Genomic DNA, 22,238 nt, shown 5'->3' with positions numbered 1-22,238 from the left:
CAAGAAAGGTGCCTTGCTCCTTTACACAGATCCATAGCATTGTTTTGTTTTGTTTTAATTTTGCTGGGTGAACGGGGGGAGGAATCGCTTCCTGCCGAGTCAGAACCATGGTCTGTCTAGCTCAGGATTGTCCACTCTGACCGGCAGCAGCTCTTCAAGGCATCAGGCAGGATTCTCAATCAGCCCTACCTGGAGATGCCGCCAAGGACTGGACCTGGGACCTTCCGCATGCGATGCAGATGCTCTGCCACAGAACGACAGTCAAACGGAGCTGTGGTGTACCAAGTTTCAATAAGAGTTGAGCATACAGTATATAAATATATGACGTGTCTTCTACTGGTTTGTGCCTCCTTAATGTAAAGTGGGGAGAGTCTCTGCTTCATCAGTCCTGCATTATTGGCTTCTGGAGCCACCAGATTCCCTGGCAAACCCCGGAGCCAGTTTGAGAGGTGCGGATGGAGGGCTGCCACACGATCTCGGGCACGAATGGAATGCCACATGCAGACGTCAGTCACGGAAGCTTGTTTTCCTCCCCAGATGGAGGGCGTGTTGGTATTCAAGTCTTCTGTGCCTCACCATGAAGGGAAGAAAACGGTCCTCCTACATGGCAGGGATGCCACCTCTGAGTTCTGCCTCATCAGAGATGTAACTTTTGTTCTCAGTGCCTGCAAACAAAGATAGGAATGGAACTTCCTCTTTTTGACCCTTTAAACGCCGGGTGCCTTCATCTTAATTGTGCATCTGCCCCCCCCCCATTTTGTACCTGGCCCCAGTTGGTAGTCTTTGGGGTTCTGGAGGGGGGGGAAGCCAAGAAACATAAGAGCCCAGGTGGATCAGGCCCAAGGCCTATCTAATCCAGCATCTTGTTCCTTGCAGTGGCCCACCAGATGCCTCTGGGGAGCAAACAGGCAAGAAGTGAGGGACTGTCTCGTCTCCTGCCATGGATATTCACAGCCAGACTGCCTCTGCTCATGGAGGCTCCACATAGCCCTCAAGACGAGTAGCCATGAATAGATTTGTCCTCCGTGAGCTTGTCTAATCTCCCTCTGAAACCCTCTAAGCTTGTGACAATCATCATATCACATGGCAGTGAAATCCACAGATTAAATGTGTGCAGTATGGAAAAAAGTACTTCCTTTTGTCAGTCCTATATTTCCGGGCAACCAGTTTCATGGGACGATCCCTGCTTCTAGTGCTGTGAGAGAGGAAGGAAAACTTCTCCCTCTTCACTTTCTCCATACCATGCAAAATCATTTGATAAACCTTGATCATGTTCCTTTTCATTGCCTTTTTTCAAAATCCAGAAGCCTTAAAAACGCTTTCACTTTTCCTTGTAGGGCACGTGCTCCCGGCCCTGATCATTTTGGCAGAACTACCCCAGCTTGTCTTCTAGCAGCCATGGGAAATGCACTTTCTAGGAGCCACGGGAAATGCAGCAACCCAGATGGGGTAGCACCCAAAGGAATTTCCCACCAACTCTTGGCAAACTACAGTATATAAGAACAGCCCTGCTGGATCAGGCCCAAAGAAGCCTATCTAGTCCAGCATCCTGTTTCACACAGTGGCCCAGCAGATGCCGCTGGAAGCCACAGGCTGGAGTTGAGGGCAGGCCCTCTCATCTCCTGCTGTGACTCCCCTGCAACTGGTACTCAGAGGCATCCTGCCTCTGAGGCTGGAGGTGGCCTATAGCCCTCAGACTAGTAGCCTTCTCTTCCAGATAGATAGACCTCTCTTCCATGAAGTTAGATAGACCTCTCTTCCATGAAGTTAGATAGACCTCTCTTCCATGAAGAGATAGATAGACCGCTCTTCTTCTCTAGATAGACCTCTCTTCCATGAAGTTATCCAAACCCCTCTTAAAGCCATCTAGGTTGTTGGCTGTCCCCAACATCTTGTGGCAGAGAATTCCACAAGTTGATCATGAGTTGTGTTAAAAAAACTACTTCTGTTTGTTGGTCCTAGATTTCCTGGCAATCAGTTTCAGGGGATGACCCCTGGTTCTAGTTTTATGGGAGAGGGAGAAGAATTTCTCTCTATCCACTTTCTCCACACCATGCATGATTTTATAGACCTCTATCATGTCTCCCCACAGCCGTCTTATTTTTTTTTCTTGGGTTCCCCAGGTTCCCAAGGAGTGCTACCACAGCAAACTCTGCAAAGCTTACAGTACAGACATATCCTGTCACAAGAGGCAAACGCTTGCGTCACCTTGGACTGGAGGGGCTGCTTTCCTCTGATCTTCCTCGATGTATAAGGCCGTCAGGAGAAAGAAGCCTCCCCCTAAGACGGAGACAAAGGTACAGACGACGAAGCTGTACTGCAGGCTCCGGAAGGATGAGAAGTGGGAAGCACTTCCCCGACTCTTCTGGATGGCACTAGAGATCTGGGAGGTGGAAACAAGTCATGATTTCATCAGTGGTGTCTGGTTGGGGTGTGTGTGTGAGGGGGGGGGAACTACCTAGCAACTTTTGGGAGTTAGGATCGGAGATGCTGATGATCAGAGATCTGACGCAGCAACGCAGGAAGGATAGAAGGCGAGCCCAGCCAGATGCGACCGGAATGGTCCAGAATCCTGTCCCCACAGTTGTGGGCGGCCCTTTCACGAGGCAAGGTGAGACGGTTGCTTCGGGCGGCAGATTACTGGAGCAACAGCATCAGCGTGGCGAGGTGCTGACACCACCATCAGAGCGGTTCTTTGGGACCCATTTGACCCTTGCAAGCTTCATAAGGAGAGTCATAAGAACATCAGAACAGCCCTGCTGGATCAGGCCCAAGGAAGCCCATCTAGTCTAGGATCTTGTTTCAAACTGTGGCCCACCAGATGCCCCTGAGAAGCCCACAGGCAAGAGGGATGTGCATGCCCTCTCTCCAGCTGTGACTCCCCTGCAACTGGGACTCAGAGGCATCCTGCCTTGGAGGCTGGAGGTGGCCTGTAGTCCTCTGACTAGCAGCAGTCGATAAACCTCTCCTCGCATGCGTTGCCTTGAAACCATGCCGCTCTCAAAGCTTGCAAAGGTCCATTTTGAAAGGGGGCTGGCCCCCACCAGGGTGTGGGTCAAGGCAGCATTTGGCTGCAAAATCTCGGACAGCAATTCCTAATGGTGGCCAATCAGATATTTCTGGGAAGCCCACAAAGGCACCAAAGCTTTTGGTGCCTTTGTGGTCATCTCGGAGTCATCTATTGAAGAGACCATCTTCTTCTACACGATCCCCATCACCCACTGAGATCATCCATAGAGGTCCATCTGCAGTTGCCTCCAACTTGTCCGGTGGCCACGCAGGGACGGGCTTTCTCTGATGCTGCCCCAAGACTCTGGAACCCACTCGCTGTTGAGATCAGAGCCTCCCCATCCCTGACAACTTTTTAAAAGTCCAAGCTCTTTAATTTAACGGTGTTTTAAATTGTGTTCAGGTCTTTATTTCTCTGTGTTAATCTGTGCTTTCACTTTAACTAAGCCAGCATAGCATAGTGGTTAGAGTGTTGGGCTAGGACCAGGAAGACCCGAGTTCGAATTCGCATTCAACCCTGAAACTCACGGGGTGACTCTGGGCCAGTCATGTCTCTCTCGGCCTATCCTATCCCAGGGTTGCGGTGAGGATAAAAATAGCCATGTACTGAGCTCCTCTGAGCTCCCCGGAGGGAGAGTGGGATATAAATGTTAAAATAAATAAAACAAACCTCCCAGAGATGTAAGTTTGAGGTGCTATGCAAGTTTGATAAACAAATAAGTACTAAGAGGTATATTACTAAGAGCATTTTTTTAAAAACCTAAACACACATCTTTTTAAAGCGGCTTTTTAATGCTCCATCTTTGGTTATATCTGGTAGATTCTTTAGTTTTTATACTTTTTAAAATAACTCTTAATTTGAAACTTTCTTCTGATTGTGATTTTAGCCTGACTTTTAACTTTTTTTTACTTTGGTTAATTATTGTTGTGAGCTGCCCCGAGCAGTAGTCTCCTAGAGGGGTGGGGTATAAATACTTTAAATAAATAGATATACTGCTTCTGCACATGCAAGTTCCATTCCCAACTACTGTGGCTAATAAGTGTCCGTCCTTTGACATCTGTGGCTGCTCTTAAAAAGCAGCTCTAAAGACTGGTCTCTCGGCTCTCCTGCTTCTTGGTGTGTGATGGCGTTTACTGTTTTAACTGACTTTAAGGTTTTAAATGTGATTTCTAAGGAGTTTCATTGTGTTTTGACTCTTGTAAACTGCTTTAGGATGCCTTACGAAAGGCGGTATACAAACCGAGCAGTAAAAATAACGTAAGGAAAGCTTTGCTGGATCAGACCAAAGGCCCATTTAGTCCAGAAGCTGCTTTCTGTTGCCGGACACAACTGGTTTGTCTACTCCCTGCCTGAAGATGGTGCCAGTGATTTAAAGAGGGTCCTTCTCCGTTCAAAGGATGCTGTTGATGGACACCCACAACTGCCTTCTACTCAGTCAGCATCTAGCTCAGTGTCATCTATGCCAGGGTTTCCCAACCTGGGGTCCGCCAGATGTTGCTGGACTACAACTCCCATCATCCCCAGGCTGCTGAAGATGATGGGAGTTGTAGTTCAACAACACCTGGGGATGTCCAGAGTCCCCAAATCTCAAAATGGGCACCACAGGTTGGGAAAACCCTGGTCTGAGTCAGACCCTCGGTCTGTCAAGCTCAGCATTGTCTACACTGACTGGCAGCAGTTCTCCAGGGCCTCAGGAAGAGGTCTTTCCTATGCCTACCTGGAGATGCTGCCAGGGAGTGAACCTGGGACCTTCTGCATGCAAGCAGATCTCTCCCACTGAGCTATGGATGCTGCCAATGAACACAGGGCGCTGCCAGACTGAGTCACATCCTCGTTATCTCTAGCTCAGTAGTGTCAGCACAGGCTGGCAGCCCTCTCCCTGGGGTTTCAGTCCAACCTGGAGAGGCCGAGGATGGATCCTGGCACCTTCTGCATGCAAAACAGGGGTTCTACCCCAGAATCCCAGCCACCCCCAGCACAAAGTCCCATACTGTGTTAGCAAGAGATTACATGACAAAATACCCACACACTCACACCCCATTGCCCACCCTGAATAAGGTTCCTGCAAACCCTCAAACCCTCAAACTCACGATTCCAAGGAGGTAGGAGCTGCCAGCATCACCCAGCAAATGGGCAACGAAGAGCTGCAGAGAGACAGCCGTCGAATGCCTTTCGGGCTTCACCACGTACTGCAAAGACCAAGAGAAATGCCAAAGGGTCAGCACTGTGTGCATCCTTCCTGTGGCTCCGACCTGACTGGTCCCCTTAGCTAAGCAGGGTCCACCCTGGTTGCATATGAATGGGAGACTAGAAGTGTGAGCACTGGAAGCGATTCCCCTCAGGGGATGATGGGGCCGCTCTGGGAAGAGCATCTAGGTTCCCAGTTCCCTCCCTGGCAGCATCTCCAAGAGAGGGGTTGAGAGAGATTCCTGCTTGCAACCTTGGGAGAAGCTGCTGCCAGTCTGGGTTGACAATCCTGAGCTAGATGGACCAAGGGTCTGACTCAGTATACGGCAGCTGCCTATGTTTTTGGACTACAACTCCCATTATCCTCAGCCACAGTGGCCCAAATCACACACACACACACACACACACACACACACACACACACACACACACACACACACACGACAAGGACAAAGAAAACCCCAGCACTGGTGAGTTGCTATGTTGGGTTGAATAGGGACAGTTGCTCCCCCCTGCCCAGTATGAGAGAGGCGCCATTTTGAAAAGGTGCCCACCCTGGGCCTGACTGCCTAAAAATGAGAGCCCTCTTGGCCCATTCAGCAGGGATGATTCCTTCACTGTACACCCTAAGAGGGCCTAGAGATGGTTCCCTGCCCCAAAGAGGCTCCCAGTATCAAAGGAAACACAATAGAGACCCTAGCAACAGCCACTGGGAGGGAGGCCATAATGGTCTGAACTGGGACACTTACTCTTCCTCAGCTAAATAGAAGAGCAGCCACTTTTTTTTTTTAATTGCTGGAGCATCTGAGCGGTCCACTTTAATTTTCCACCAAAAAAAAAAAAGCTTCCCCAGGTGGTTTCCATAGCAACAGCAATGAAGAAAAAAAAAGGTTCTCTGTCCCCAAGGGGTTCTCAGTCTCAAAAGCAGCACAAGGGAGACACCAGCATGCAACGACCACTGAAGAGATGCGGCAGTAGGGCTGGATAGGGACAATGGCTCTCCCCCTGCTAAATATGGGAGAGACACCATTTTGAAAAAGCACCCCCTTGGCCCCGTCCGCTGAATATGAGGGAGACGCCATTTTGAAAAGGTGTCCCTTGGCCCTGTCAACTGTATATGAAAATGCTGCCATTTTGAGAAGGTGCCCATCTTGGCCCAGTCAGCGGAACACGAGAGACCTGACATTTGGAGATGGTGCCCATTCCTGGCCCAGCTGGCAGGGGCCCCTTAACGAGGCTGCCTGAGGGGAAAGCTCATTTATTATTCATGAAGCACCTGCCCGGCCCTGCTTTGCCACAGAAAGGTTCTCACAGCAGTTTCCATGGCGAAAGCTGGGAGAAGGTGGTTCCCTGCCCCAAAGAGGTTCCAAATTGTGGGGGGAAAGAAACCACTGGGGAGCTGCGCTGAATAGGAACAGTCGCTCTCCCCTTGCTAAATATGAGAGAACCATCATGGGGAAAGGGGCCTCCTGGAAGACAACTCCAGAGCATTCCCAGGCGGGCGGGTTTTGAGTGGCGCAGCGAGGAAATGCTTGACTAACAAGCAGAAGGTTGCTGGTTCAAATCCCTGCTGGTATGTTTCCCAGTCTATATGGGGTAGCAGCGATATAGGAAGATGCTGAAAGGCATCATCTCATACTGTGCAGGAGGAGGCAATGGTCAACCCCTCCTGTATCCTACCAAAGAAAAAACCACAGGGCACTGTGGGCGCCACGAGTCGAAATCGATGCGTATTGGAGCCTAGCCCGATTCATGTCCAGGTTAAAAAAAAAAAATCCACGTTTTGCGTCAGCATATCCGATATGCCCCGAACTTGCAGTAAAGCCTCACAGTAAACCCCACAGTAAAACTTGCTATCGGGGAAAGACCCTGGTTCACTTTGTTCTGTTTTTGTTTTGTTTCACATATTTGTATTCCGCCCCAAACTTGCGTCTCCAGGGCGGCTGACAATAAAACAACGCTGATTCAAAACAAAGTTGAAACAAATGCAAAACAAGGATGAATTCCATACATCTAATTAAAAGTCTAGGTGAAGAGACATGTCAACATATTTTATTGTCAAGCCTCTTATAGAGGTTCTGCAGCAGGGGTGTGCAACCTCGGCTCTCCGGCCATGGCTAAACTTCAACCGTGGCAACAATCATGCCCAGCCACCATTTTCTCTTGCATTTAGCAGGAGGAGAACAACCGGCCCTATCCAACCCCAGCACAGCATGCCTCCTGTGCCTGTTGCTGGTATTGCCTTACGCTTCTTTTTAGACTGTGAGCTGCTTGAAGGCAGGAGACCATTATTTGTTCATTCATTCATTTATTCATTCATTCACTATGAATTTGAGAACTTGTGTGGAAAAGTGGTCTATAGATATTTGCAGTAATAGCCATAAGTTGTCGTCATTCCCGGCCCTAATTGGAGATTAGACCTGACACATTATGCACCTACTTCATGAGTCATGGGTGCTCTCGGTAAACACAAGAAGCTGCCGTATATTGAGTCAGACCCTTGGTCCATCTAGCTCAGTCAACACTGACTGGCAGCAGCTCTCCAGAATTTTAAGCAGGAGCCTTTCCCAGCCCTACCTGGAGATGCTGCCAGGGAGGGGACCTAGGACCTTCTGCCTGAATGCAAAGCTAGCTGATGCTCTCAACCCCTGTGCAGATGTGCAGTTTATTCAGATATTATGTCCAATGCATGCACAGTAATCCATCTCCTGTCCTCGCCTTGCATTTTAGTGGGGCTTGGACCAGTTCACCTTGAAAGGGAATGCATGCACAGTCATTGTGTGAGGAGAGCTGGTCTTGGGGTAGCCAGCATGAATGGTCCCCTTAGCTAAGCAGGGTCTGCCCTGGTTGCATCTGAATGGGAGACTAGAAGTGTGAGCAGCACTGTAAGATATTCTCCTCAGAGGATGGAGCCGCTCTGGGAAGAGCATCTGAGGTTCCAAGTTCCCTCCCTGGCAGCTTCTCCAAGATAGGGCTGAGAGAGATTCCTGCCTGCCACCTTGGAGAAGCCGCTGCCAGTCTGTGAAGACAATACTGAGCTAGGTGGACCAATGTGACTCAGTAGATGGCAGCTTCCTATGTTTTTGTTCACACAAACAGTTGTATATACATACAATACAGATATTTCTGGCTTGATGGTACCACGAAAGAAAAAAAAAGACAGGAGACACAGAGAACTAAGAATAGAGGTATCAGATTAGCAGCAAGATCGATATGACAATAAAGGCAACTGAAATTACCAAGAGTATGTCGGTCACAACAGCCCAGTTTAAAGAAATCAGAAATTCTCCAAGGGCAACGAAAATCTGAAACAGAGAGAGAGAGATAAAAGAGATTGTATTCTTGTAGCATTATCCACTGACCAAGTAATGCCCCTGGAAAATATATTTATTGCTCACACAGCGGCCAGCTGCTGTTTCCCTTAGATATATTTCTCCGCCAGACTGGCTCTTCTGCTTTCGCGGGCACTGCCTACTGATTCGTAGGAACATCGGGAACTGCCTTATACGGAGTCAGACCATTGGTCGATCTAGCTTAGCACTGTCTACCCAGACTGGCAGCGGCTTCTTCAAGGTTGCAGGCAAGAATCTCTCTCAGCCCTGTCTTGGGGACGGAGCTGCTGTGGGAAGAGCATCTCGGTTCCAAGTCCCCTCCCTAGCAGCATCTCCAAGATAGGGCTGAGAGAGATTCCTGCCTGCAACCTTGGAGAAGCCGCTGCTGGTCTGGGTAGACAATACTGAGCTGGATGGACCAATGGCCTGACTCAGTATATGGCAGCTTCCTATGTTCCTAGATGCTGCCAGGGAAGGAATTTGGGACCTTCTGCATGCAAGCATGCAAATTCTCTTCCCAGAGCGGCCCCCTCCCCTGAGGGGAATACCTTCCAGTGCTCGAACATGTCGTCTCCCCTCCAAAGGCCCCGGGTTCTGTCCCTGGCAGCATTTGCAGATAGGGCTGAGAAGATCTCCTTCCTGAGAAGTCGCTGCCAGTCTGCACTGACAGTACTAAGCTAGACAGACCAAGGGCCTGACTCGACATGACAGCTGCCAATGATGCAGTTTGAGATCCCTGGCCAATACAATTCATATCCGAGCCACCTTTTACAGCTTAAATCTCACAGAGATGCTGTCCACGTGGATAGACCGCCAGGTCTAAGGGCTGTGGGAACGTGACCACCCACTGGCCGGTGTGGGCATATTTGAAGAGTGGGGGAGAATAGTGCATTTTTTTAAAAAAACAAACAAACCTCCCCTCAGTTGTCGGTAAAGGCGAAACATTTTTTGTCATGCCTCCAGTCTTGAATACTTGCACAGACTTCATCTATGCAGGCAGAATACTTCTGCTTGCAGTGATTATAAAAATCAAATGACATGCAAGACAAATCCTTCCGGCGTGATCTCACGGGTGTTTGTCTTCTGAAGTGTTCTGCACGGCTGCAGAGCAGACTTTTTTTCCAAGCTTTAAACAGCTCTAAACAAGAAATCTTGCTACTGTGTGAGTTCAGAATATATATATTGTGTGTGTGTGTGTGTGTCCAGTGCTCTCTTTCTCTTATCCAAAGAAAATCAAGCCTAGCAGTGATGACCCTGGAATTTCTCAAGGCCCAGGAAAGTTCAGAGAACAAATTGGCAACTTTTTGCCACTTACGTAGGTAGCCATGATGCTCTCCCCGGCCAGCATGATTGCCAGATACAGACAAGGAGCAGAGGCGAGCAGGCCCAGGGCGCAAATGAGAGGGTCAGCCTTGGCGTTAACCTTCTTGTACCTTCTGGCCGCTTTGGCTCCGGAAACGACCCCCAGGATGCCAGTGGCGATGGTCATGCCCCCAAAGATCAGGCTGGCAGAGAGGAAATGGTGGAGAGGTGGGCAAAATACTTCTAAAAAGGACTTTAGATATGAAATACGGAATACCTGAGCAAATCAGAGTATTTTAGAAACAAAACACAAATGTATTGAAAATACATATTTTAGATCCTGCCCAGCTCTGGAGAGCTGGGTGAACAAATGGATAGATAGGCAAAGAAAGGAAGATCAGTTGATTGGATGGATGGATGGACAGAGATGGAAAGAAGGAAGAAAGGAATTGAAGGCTAGGTAAGGATAAATAGAGAAGAAAAGGAGGGCAGACAGGGAAGGAAGGAGGGAGAGAGGGAGGGAGGGAAATATGCCAAGAAAGAAATAAAGAACTCTCTGTGTATGTTTTAAACCCTCAGTCATTTGTTTTTAAGCTGAAAAGCTACTGCAGGGAGAACAGAAGTGCTTTGTGACGTTTCAGTCCCTGGCCAATCAGTGCTGTGCATAGCCCCTTCAACTTTAAACTGGCAGGACTTGTTTCCCCACCAAGACCCATTTGCAACAGAAGATTGTACCTGCAGCGACCACATGATGAGGACAGTCTCCAGCGAGGAGTGGCTCCTGCTTTGTTTGTTTGTTTAACCCACATCTCAAGCCTCTTTCAGGGTAGTCCCCGTAACTTTCTTTGGCTTACTCGGAAGGAAAAAGGCTCACCTGTTGGTGGCATTGCACGGCTCTTTCAGGCACGGCTGTATGAGGCCAAGGACGATCTGAGCCCTGTCAAAGAAAGCGGGCATCCAGAAGCCCAGCGCTCCCGTGATGAAAGCCATGGCGGTCACGCCCAGCGAGGAGCATACGAAACTCCGGCTGCCAGTGAAACAAAGACATTTAAACTGGGCCCCAGTCCTCAAAGACTTCCGCCAAAATAAAGGCACCACAGGACTCTGTGTTGTTTACCCCACAACAGACTAATCCTATCGAAACTGGAAATTGTGACACACACACACCCCCTTGGGGTGGAGGTCTACCTTAAGCTTCTACTTCCCTATGAAGCACCATGGAACCCCCGCCCCCCAACCCCATCTAAATATAGTTAGGAACCTAGGAAGCTGCCATATACTGAGTCAGACCCTTGGTCCATCTGGCTCAGCATTGCCTACACAGACTGGCAGCAGCTTCTCCCAGGCTGTAGGCAGGAGTCTCTCTCCCAGCCCTATCTCATTGGAGATGCTGCCAGGAAGGGAACTGGGAACTTTCTGCTCTCCCCAGAGCAGCTCCATCTCCCAAGGAGAATATCTCACAGTGCTCACACTGGGTAGCCTCCCATCCAAATGCAAACCAGGGCAGACCCTGCTTAGCTAAGGGGACAATCCATGCTTGCCACCACAAGACCAGCTCTTTTAGTCTCATTAAGGATAAGAAGCACAAGGGTAAGCCTGGCAACCCACGGAGGAGGCCAGTGTGGACCCCAGAGGATTCTGGGCATCAGCCTATAAAGGAGGGGGCCCAAGTGCGGCACAAGCCAAAGGTTTCGGTGTAGCTTTGGACTGCGATCTTGTAGTATCCCCGGGGCAGATTGTGTGCCGAATAGGCTCCTTTGGCCCTGAAAGTAAAGTTGTGCCAAGGGAAATATTTAAGAAGCCCTAGAAAAGATTTGTGAAAGGCAACAGCACCCTCTAGTGGACAAAGGAATCATTTCATTGTGGTGGCTTGAGAATTTTATTGTCCTGACCATCTGCAGTGCCCTGATCTGCTATGGTGTTTAAAAAGCTTTACATAGGAACATAGGAAGCTGCCCTATACTGAGTCAGACCCTTGGTCCATCTGGCTCAGGATTGTCTGCACAGACTGGCAGCGGCTTCTCCAAGGTGGCAGGCAGGAGTCTCTCTCAGCCCTCTCTTGGAGATGCTGCCAGGGAGGGGACTGGGAACCTTCAGCTCTTCCCAGAGCGGCCCCATTATCCCCTGATGGGAATCTCTTCCAGTGCTCACACTTCTAGTCTCCCTTTCATATGCAACCAGGGAGGACCCTGCTTAGCTTAAGGGGACAAGTAATGCTTGCAACACAAGACCAGCTCTCTTCCCTAAGCTTTCCCTCCTTGGAAAGCTTTATGTTTTAACAACTCTTTGGCAACAGTAAATTGTCACTGGGGGTGATGGGATTTGTAGCTCAGCAACATCTGGAGCATCCCAGCTTGGGAACCCCTAGCCTACACTGACTGGCAGTGGCTCCCCCAGGTTTCAGGCAGGAGTCTCTCGCAGCCCTACCTGAAGATAGCTGCCAGGGAGTGAATCTGGGGCCTTCTGCATGCAAGCAAACAGCTGCTCTTCCACTGAGCTGCAGCTCCATCCCCTAAGGATATAATAGCTTGCAATTCTTGCATGTAGTATCTCATCCAAATGCAAACCAGGGCAGACCCTGCTGAGCAAAGGGGACAATTCATGCTCACTACTGCCAAGACCAGCTCTCCGCCCTTAAGACTCAGCTGCACCCACTTCATCAGATGCATGATGTGTTATCCTCAGCAGGATAAAGGAAAAATAATACTGTCTCTGTGTGTGTGTGTATACGCACACCTAAGGTGGGTCGTGGCAAATAGGACATGGCAAGCCCCGCCCCCACAGCAGCCGCAACCCAGCTGCAACTAATAGAAACTGTGCCCACAAGCCGCGGCATTGTGGCACCAGCAGTCTGGAGCAGCTCCAACTGCTGGCCTCCGTTGCCCCGGGGGCTAAGGTTGCTGCCTCCTCCTCTCCCTCTGGCTACCTCGCCACCAGAGTGCCTCGCTCCTCCAGGCCCCCAGGAAGCGCTCAGGCTCACCCTCACCTTAAGGCAGGATGTGGGAGAGGGGAGACTGAGGCAGGGATGGCAGCGGAGGCGGTGAAACCTCCTTACTTGGGCACTCCTGCCGCCCAAATGTCTGGCCACGTGCACAGAGACTCCCAAAAAGGGGTGAAAATGAAAACTAGGGCACAACTGTTCTGTGCGTAGTTTCACTATATTTCACTTATAAAGGCTCAACGGCCAAGAAATCAAGAGGTTCCACCCATGGCCTTTCTGCACAAACCTCAGATCTATATCAGACAAATGCAACAGCAGTAATTGCGGCTTAACCTTAGCTGGGCTCAGTTTGCATCAGCGACGCAGGCTGCGGCAGTCAAACCTCCCTCGTGTGGAATCGAAAAGTGGGTTTGAGTGCACAAGATGCCCTGCTTTGCCCAGACCCCTGAGGAGTGCTGTTTTATTTTCCTGGAGTGTGGTCTGAAGGCCTCGCGTGCACAGCCGCAAGAAACCCTCTCCAGCCACAAGGACTAGGAACTTGGCAAGCCCCTTACTTTTTGCACAGAGACCAGACATCCTGGGACCAAGTTGAGTGTGCGCCAGCCTCCCTGGGATGGGTTGTGACGTGCGTCTCGACGGTACGGCGGGTTGATGCAGGGACCAAGGTGACCAGAAGAACCACGCCCACCAGCCCCATACAGGGGGTAACCTAGAAAGTGATGGCAACAGCAAGAATCATCAAGGGACAGACCCCCAACGCATCCACGGATGTTTCTGCTTCCCTTAACCTGTCCGTCTCTTCTCCAAAGAGGCTCCTAATCCAGCGGAAGTCTCACAGGCAAAGAGCAGACGAGCAGAACCCCACATTGGGTGGTACTTCATTGTCGTGAGAAAAGGGATTCTCCGAGGGGACCAGACCCCGCCGGAAAGCACGACGGACTCACTCTAAATCCCCAGCCCCAGAAGCCAGTCGCTTGGGCCATTCCAGATGACAAGATGTAACCGAGCCCGCTGTAAGAAGGAACAAATATTTATTTTGCTTATAGTTTTAATGCCTATGCTCAAAAAGTCAAATGTCTTCACTCACCTCTCTGAGGAGAGCAACAGAGGAACACAGGAAGCTGCCTCCTACTGAGTCAGACCCTTGGTCCATCTAGCTCAGTATTGTCTACACAGACTGGCAACGGCTGCTCCCAGGTGGCAGGTGGGAATCTCTCTCTCAGCCCTGTCTTGGAGCTGATATGTGGACTCGCACCCTCCATTCCAGAGGAGATGTGAACTAAAAGCCATGTGTGTAAAAGTCCCAGGGAGCTTTTCTCCCTCTCTCCTTGCTCTCATCATTTTATACACCTCTATCATGTTCCATAAGAACATAAGAACAGCCTTGCTGGATTAGACCAAAGGCCCATTCAGCATCCTGTTTCACGCAGTGGCCCACCAGATGCCTCTGGGGAGCCCACAGGCAAGAGGTCTGTGCATGCCCTCCCTCTTGCTGTTACTCCCCCGCAACTGGTACTCAGAGGCATCCTGCCTTAGAGGCTGGAGGTGGCCTGTAGCCCTCCGACTAGTAGCCGTTGATAGACATCACATGAAGCTATCCAAACCCCTCTTCAAGCCATCCAGGTTGTTGGCTGTCACCACATCTTGTGGTAGAGAATTCCACAGGTTGATTATCTGCGGTGTGAAAAAGTACTTCCGTTCGTTGGTCCTAAATTTCTTGGCAATCAGTTTCATGGGATGACCCCTGGTTCTGGTGTTATGCGAGAGGGAGAAGGATTTCTCTCGACCCACTTTCTCCACTCCGTGCATAATTTTATACACTTTGATCATGTCTCCCCTCAGTCGCCTCTTTTCCAAACTAAAAAGCCCCAAACGCTGTAGCCTTGCCTCGGAAGGAAGGTGCTCTGGACCTCTGATCATCTGGGTTGCCCTCTTCTGTAGCCAACATTTTACTAACCGTAAAACCCCCCAAATACCTTTCCTCATAGCCTTTCCCCATAAAGAAGGTCTTCCAGCCCCCTGGTCATTTCTGCCACCCTCTTCTGCTCCTTGCCCAGTTCCGGCTGCCATCTATTCTAGACTAACACGAGAGCAGCAATCACATTGCGCAGCTGTGAACGTCCGCACAGCTATGCCACCTTATCACATCTGTACAGTTCATTGCCCTAATCCCGCGTTCGTCTGGACGCCAGCCCCTGTGGTTTGGTTAGGGTTAGGGTTAGCAGACAAATCTACCTTCCGACCGGAATGAAGATATAGAAGATGGAGAGCAACCAAGTCCTGCGGTCCTTCTCAAACAAGTCGGCGATGATGGTGGGTGCAAGGGTGGAGTAACTGGTGGTGCCAACACCGACCAGACCACGTGCCAGGAAGAACAGCCAGGCCATCTAGAGGAAAAGGAGGAGGAGATGCATGAAGATCCGAAAGGCCTGCAGGAATATCTGGCCAAGTATTCCTTTCCATCGACACACTTTTCCTTTTGGGAGGCGCACTAATTCAGGCAGGCAAAAATGTCAACATCTATCCACTATTCATCCAGAATATAATTTTAGGAACACAGGAAGCTGCCATATACTGAGTCAGACCCTTGGTCCCTCTAGCTCAGTATTGTCGACCCAGGCTGGCAGCGGCTTCTCCAAGGTGGCAGGCAGGAGTCTCTCTGTGCTCTATCTTGGAGATGCTGCCAGGGAGGGAACGTGGAACCTTCTGCTCTTCCCAGAGCGGCCCCACTTCCTAAGGGGAATATCTTCCAGTGCTCCCCTCCAAATGCAAACCAGGGCAGACCCTGCTTAGCAAAGGGGACAACTCGTCCTCACTACCACAAGACCAGCTCTCCTGTCAATTTTAACTGAATGTGGTGGGCGGCCTGGTGCTGGCTGGGGAGGGTGGGACAGAGCATCAGCAGCAAAAATCCGATGGATTTAAGAAGCATAACCTGCTTCTTCACTACCTCCCCACCCCAGCTGCCACTGGGAGCCGTGGTGGGTATTGTGTGTGGTGGGCGGCGGCACCCGCATCCCCCCAAAACCTGGTGCTCTAGGCCAGGGGTTCCCAATCTGCGGCCTGCCAGATGTTGCTGAACTACAACTCCCATCATCCCTGGCCACAATGAACTGTAGCCGGGGATGCTGGGAGTTGTAGTCCAGCAATATCTGGAGGACCACAGGCCAGGAGCTTCTGCTCTAAGTCATCATCTAGGTCTTCCTAGTGCTCAGTCTACAAAAAACCAAATAATTGTCTCTTACCGTCCCGGGGATGAACGAGCTCCCGAAGGTAATGCCCGACCAGAAGACTATCCCAGCGCTCAGGATGATTTTCCGATTGTATCGGTCGCCGAGGTATCCGAAAAGGGGTGCCGCAAACAAGAAGCAGAGGATGAAACCTGGCACGGGGTGAGTGGGTGGGGAGGGAAACCAAGTTGGAAGGTGTTGCTTAGGTTTCAGCAGGGCTGGCGTCTCTAGTTTTCAAGTGGGGAGGCCCTCTGGGTTGAATTCAAGACCTTTTATGGGCATTTCCTGTGGTTCCTCTTTCTGAGAAACACCCCACGAGAATCATAGCCAGGCAGAAACAAAGCAACGTTGACAACAGCCTGTGGCGACATTTTTTGGCAGCTCCCACCACTGCTGCCCCCACTCGGCCATGGACTCCCTGCCCCATGGCCTGTCATGGTCTAATATTGTCTCCAATGCTTTTTAACGTCTACGTGAAACCTCTGGGGGAGATCATCGGGAGATTTGGCGCAGCGTGTTACCAGCATGCTGATGACACCCAAATCTATTCCTCCATGTCAACACCATCAGGAGAAGGCGTAACTGCCCTCAATGCCAGTCTAGAGGCGGTGATGGGCTGGATGAGGGATAACAACTCATTGGGATAAGAGCTCATTGAAAGTGTCAACTCAGTGCATGGCAGCTGTGGAAAAGACCTATTCCATGCTAGGGATCATTACGAAGGGGACTGAAAATAAAAATGCTAGTATTATAATGCCCTTACACAAATCTATGGTGCTGGTTCTAACGTATAAAGCCCTAAATATCTTTGGCGCTAGATAGTTATCCACAGATTTGCGTATCTGTAGTCGGATTATAGACACCTGACCTTCTCAAATGTGGAAAGAAAGTATGTGTGTGTGGGGGGAACATGTTGACCTTGCATATCCGTAGGTCAGGCGTGGCCAGAAAGGACCATGGAGGTAATCTCCGGTGGGCCGTTTGGTTTTTTAGAGCCTCAAAATGGCTCTGTCCATTTTTTTAAAAAGGGAAAAAAGGGCGATTTCCAGCCAGTTGGGGGGTATTCCAGGGCACAGCGTGACTCAGGTGGTGCAGCTAAGTAGAGTAGGCACTGGCAGCTCCCCCCTACATCCCTGCCACCACAGAATTCGACGTTTTGTGGATGTTTCCCCTCAACCGAGAACCTAACCCCAAATTCCCCATTGCCGCAAGGACTCGATATTCCCAGTTTCCATATCCGTGGTTGTGCTGTGAAAAAGAACCTCCACAAATATCGAGACCCTCCTGTATAGCCCTTCTGCGTTAAAAATGTATTACTGGCACACGACGAAACCTTAAATTAGAGCGGACGGATGAAGACTGGGCAGACCCCTTCCAAGAGGCTGCCGATCCCTGCTCCACTCTGACAAGGGATTCAGATGGGGAAGTGGAGGACGACATTTGACGTAGAGCCAAGAATGTACGCCACTAAAATGGTTACGATTGGTCATGGTCAAGAATAGGCAGAATCCTTTTACCTGTGTGCAGCAGACCTGCCGTGCTGTCGTCGAGGCTGAAGTATTTCTGTATGTCTTGGAGCACCCTTGTAACAGAGAAGGATTCACCAGCATTGCAGAGTGGCAGGGAGTTTATTTCTCATCTCTTATTTTGTTGTTCCACCCAGCTGTCTTTAGGGCAGGGCGAGCAGGGCCAGCGCCCCAGGCCTCGCTCTTTTAACCCCCATTAATTGGAAGGAGTTGGTTTGCCTCAGGCCCTGCCCCACACCAGAGCTCTCTAGGGATGATCCTGGTTCCCCCCCCACACACACACCTGTCCTCCAACGCAGCACACACAGTGTGCCAATCTCCTCGACTCGCATTTTCTCGTCACAACCACCCTGTGAGGTAGGTGCTCCCGAAAGGTAACAACTGGCCCAAGCTTTACAGCCATGTGGGGATCTGAACCCAGATCTAAAGATCTTTCCATGAAGGTCACGTTCTCATGACCCATGCGATCATAAAGGTAAAGCGTGCCGTCGAGTCGGTGTCGACTCCTGGCGACCACAGAGCCCTGTGGTTGTCTTTGGTAGAATGCAGGAGGGGTTTATCACTGCCATCTCCTCCCACATTGTATGAGATGATGCCTTTCAGCATCTTCCTAGATCGCTGCTGCCCGATACGGGAAACATACCAGTGGCAATTCGAACCGGTAACCTCTGGCTTGCTAGTCAAGTCATTTCCCCGCTGCGCCATTAGGTGGCTAGTTAGGGTTATATAGTTAAATATAGTTATAGAGAAGTATATAAATATTTGAGGAGGAGGAGTAGGAGTAATAAACTATGATAGGTGAGCTGGGAACACTCCTGTGGTGCCGACATGAGAACCCACACATTTGTACTGACCATAGTCCCATCACTGCAATAATTCAGGATTAAAGTATGATCGGTAACTATAATCATACTAACTACATACTACTATTTTAACCTGAATCCAAAACTAGGTTTCCCCCTGCCGCCATGTTCTTTGCTGTTAGAAACCAGGGAGTTTTTCATTCAGATTCCCCTTCCTTTTGGCTAAGTATAGGTATCACCTGTATTAACCCTTTGTTTTTTTAAGGGACTCGTCGTAAATTCAGAGTCATCTTGTATTTGGGTAAATGTGGTAACATAGAACTGTAGCTACTATTATTCTATCGGTAGTTACCCATCACATTTGAATCCTGATTAACTGTAGCATCAGGGCTCTTCCCAGATTGGGGGCTTTACTGTGGGAAGAAGCAGTGTAAGTTAAAAGGAGAGCACATAAACCAGAGTCAGTACAGGTCAGTATGGCAGTACTCCTGTTTAAATTACGGTTCATTATTAGGGATGTGCACGAAATCCGCACAAATCAATTCGAATTCAAATTGGAATCAATTCAATTTGGAACCCCTGAATAGAGTGGAGATTTGTTCAAATCAATTTGAATTCAGCCAGCCTTGAATTGGAATAGGTTGGATTCACCCAAATTCAATTCGAGACTGGCCGAATTCGAATCAGTTGGAATGAATCTCCACTCTGTTCAATGGTTCCAAATCGAATTGATTCAAATTCAATGCGTAAGTTTTGAAGAGACATAAATTTTGGCCCCCATCAACTCTAAGTGCAGCCCCATGACTATGTCAAATACATCAGAAATAGAAAAAAAAATATTCAATTAATTAAATAAATTAGAAATCGAATACATTAAATTAAATTACGTGAACAGCTCCTGGAGCTGGGTAGGATGCTTATCCTACAAATACAGATATGGATATTAATCGTACTCGTAGTCGTATTGCTTCCGAGCTGTAAGACACAGGAACAGCCCTAAAGAAAAATCAGCTTCTTTATCTACAACCTGCTTCCATCTGTCTGCATCCTGAAGCCACTTATCCATCCATCTGCAGATGTGACTTTTTGTGGGTTGACAACTGTCATTAAAAAAAACAAATTGTTATCTCTGGTTTGTAAGCTGCCTTAAGGCCAAGTGTGATAAGGCAGGACAGACATCTCTCTGTGTGTGTGTGTGTGAGTGAGAGAGAGAGAGAGAGAGAGGTGTGGAGGGATTTATATACTGAGAGCGAAAAAGCTGTAATACCCTGAGGCTCGAACGCCATCAAATGGAAGTGGCACGGAGTGCAAAAGGATAAAATACAATTTTCAATGTCTATTTCCAGCAGTACAGTCTCGCTTGCTTTGTTATGCTGATTTAACGCTTGCTGTGGGGTGGTGGAAACAACCCTGGTTTTGATTGGGTCCTACATGAAGAGAGGAGAGCTGGTCTGGTGGTAGCAAGCATGACTTGTCCCCTTAGCTAAGCAGGGTCCGCACTGGTTGCATATGAATGGGAGACTAGAAGTGTGAGCTCTGTAAGAGATTCTCCTCGAGGGGTAGAGCCACTCTGGGAAGAGCAGAAGGTTCCCAGTTCCCTCCCTGGCAGCATCTCCAAGTCAGGGCTGAGAGAGATTGCTGCCTGCAACTTTGGAGAAGCTGCTGCCAGCCTGTGCAGACAATACTGAGCTAGATGGGCCAAGGGTCTGATTCAGTATCTGGCAGCTTCCTAAGAGAATCAAACTTGCTGGGACGCTCCGATGCAGATTTTGCTTACTAGCAGTAGCTAGCTAGCCAGCAACCTACTAAGGATGCCATATCCAATGCAGCTGGCGCTAGTACACACCACAATAAATGCTAGCCGTCCAGGGGCCACAAGAAAAGGAGCAGATTTCGACTCAACATGAAGAAGAATGTCCAAATGGGGACGATCTGTTTCGCAGTGGAACAGCCTGCCTCATGACGGGGTGGGCTCTCCTCCGCGGGATGGCGGCGGCGGCAACTGCTACTTATATACTGCTTTCCCACAAAAGATCTCAAAGCGCTTGACATATACAAATGAACACTGCATAAATAAAGATGGTTCCCTGTCCCCAGAGGGCTCGCAACTGAAAAGGGCTGGGTGGCCATTTCAGACTGTGCATTTAGATTTTACCCAACACCTCATTCTGAGCGTGAGAGCAGGGGGTTGGACGAGATCATCTCTACGGTCCCTCCCAACTCTAAAATCTTATGATTCTAAGACTCTGTCTTGCCTTGACTCCAACAGACTAGCCCTCTGCAATCCGTCGCCATCAAACGCCCTCCAGGTTGAGTTTGGTCCGACATTGAGCCCCGGACGGCTTACCTGCTACGGTGAACCAATCCATGTAGTTCACCAGGTTGATGTAGCACAGCACAGCGGCTGCTAGGTAAGACCTGTGGCTTGAAACCCGCCCTGACCTCGGTGGCTCCCCGGCGGCTTCTACAGCTCCGTCAACCTTCATCGGCAGAGGAGGCGGAGGTGGCAAATCAGGCCCCACTTGGCTCATGGCCCCGGGGAAATTGGGCAGCGGGTAAGGCGGATGGGATTCTCAGCTTGCCCTTGATGTGGCAAACTGGACTATGATTCTCAGCTCCCAGTTGATGCGGAACTCTGCTCTGCTCAGTCATTTCCTGCCACAGGCAACCCGCAAAGCCAAGGGGCTGAAACCTCCTCCACCAAAGCTGCAGAGAGCAGTAGCCCATTGCTGCAAGAGATGCGAGGAAGCCCTGAGCTCTACAAGGCAAAGGAAGAGGGGCCCAAAGCTTAGCGTGCATGCCAATTCCTTGGCGCTTCTCGCGGATCCTCTTGCAAAAGAACAGTGCCTTCCAAGCAACCAACCGCGTGCAAAAATGCCATCAGCGATCCTCCAAATTAAAAACCGAATGGCAGCATTTTCAGGCTAGCAACCTGGGCTTTTGAAAAATCCGTTCCACTGTTTCCATCCAGCTAACCAGGCTGCAGAACCACAGCTGTGTGGCGGAAGGCGTCAGGAAAGCCAAAAGGAGTTAAAAATGGCAATCCCATAGCAAATGCACCCAACCACAGGCACGCCCCGTTTGGGATTGCAAAATCAATCGAGGCACGAAAGAAAGCCTTTCTAGATGGGGGACCGTTTCTCTGTGAAATCATCGGCAAAGGAGTGGATAACCCTCTGATTTGGCCCGAGAGCTTCTCCATGGCTAAGATGGGATGGGGGGTGTTCGTGAGACATATCCGACCAAATCAACTTTATTACGGTCTCCGACCAGCTGTGTCGCAGAACATGACCCCGTTCCATTAGGAAGCAAATGCTAAATCATGGCTTAGTTTAGAAATGGAAATAAATATAAATGTAATAAATAAATAGAAAATAAAACAGAGAGAGAGAGAATAGAAATTCAGAATACAGGAGGGGTTGACCATTGCCTCCTCCCACACAGTATTATTTATTATTATTATTAATTATTAATTAATTATTGATATTATTATTATTATTATTATTATTATTATTATTATTATTATTAAAGACCAGCTGCTGATTGACAAAATGATTTTAGAAAATTGCAAGAGAAGAAAATTGCAAGAGAAGAAAAATCTAAGTGTTGCATGGATTGACTACAAGAAAGCCTCCGATTCACTGCCTCACACATGGATACTAAAATGTTTAGAAACAACTGGTGTCAGCAAAAACATTCAGATATTTATTAAAAAAGCAATGAGCATGTGGAGTACACGGTTAATAATCAATGGCGAGACACTTGGACAGGTTAGCATTAGAAGAGGCATTTTCCAAGGGGAATCACTATCCCCTCTATTGTTTGTAATCGCCATGACCCCACTTTCACAAATACTAAACAAAACAGGCCTCAGATACCAAACATCTAAAACATCCAGTCAAATCAA

The 22,238-nt window shown here is 49.3% G+C and overlaps 1 protein-coding gene across 1 annotated transcript; it reads right to left on the bottom strand.

The window, feature by feature from the left end:
- Positions 1-272: 272 nt before the first annotated feature.
- On the bottom strand, positions 273-21,372 carry SPNS3 (SPNS lysolipid transporter 3, sphingosine-1-phosphate (putative)). Its single transcript, XM_053275264.1, has 12 exons — positions 20,672-21,372; positions 17,520-17,584; positions 16,018-16,154; positions 15,008-15,159; positions 13,717-13,783; positions 13,327-13,481; positions 10,706-10,858; positions 9,845-10,034; positions 8,437-8,502; positions 5,101-5,199; positions 2,209-2,383; positions 273-665 (listed from the first exon to the last, which is right to left on the bottom strand). The coding sequence occupies exons 1-12, from the start codon at positions 20,860-20,862 to the stop codon at positions 601-603; spliced, it is 1,515 nt and encodes a 504-aa protein (XP_053131239.1). The 5' UTR covers positions 20,863-21,372; the 3' UTR covers positions 273-600.
- Between the last annotated feature and the right edge of the window lie 866 nt (positions 21,373-22,238).

The sequence above is a fragment of the Hemicordylus capensis genome, chromosome 12 (assembly GCF_027244095.1).
Source record: "Hemicordylus capensis ecotype Gifberg chromosome 12, rHemCap1.1.pri, whole genome shotgun sequence".
Classification (NCBI taxonomy): domain Eukaryota; kingdom Metazoa; phylum Chordata; class Lepidosauria; order Squamata; family Cordylidae; genus Hemicordylus; species Hemicordylus capensis.
The sequence above is the reverse complement of the archived record's forward strand: the minus strand, read 5'-3'. Positions and strand labels throughout refer to the sequence as shown.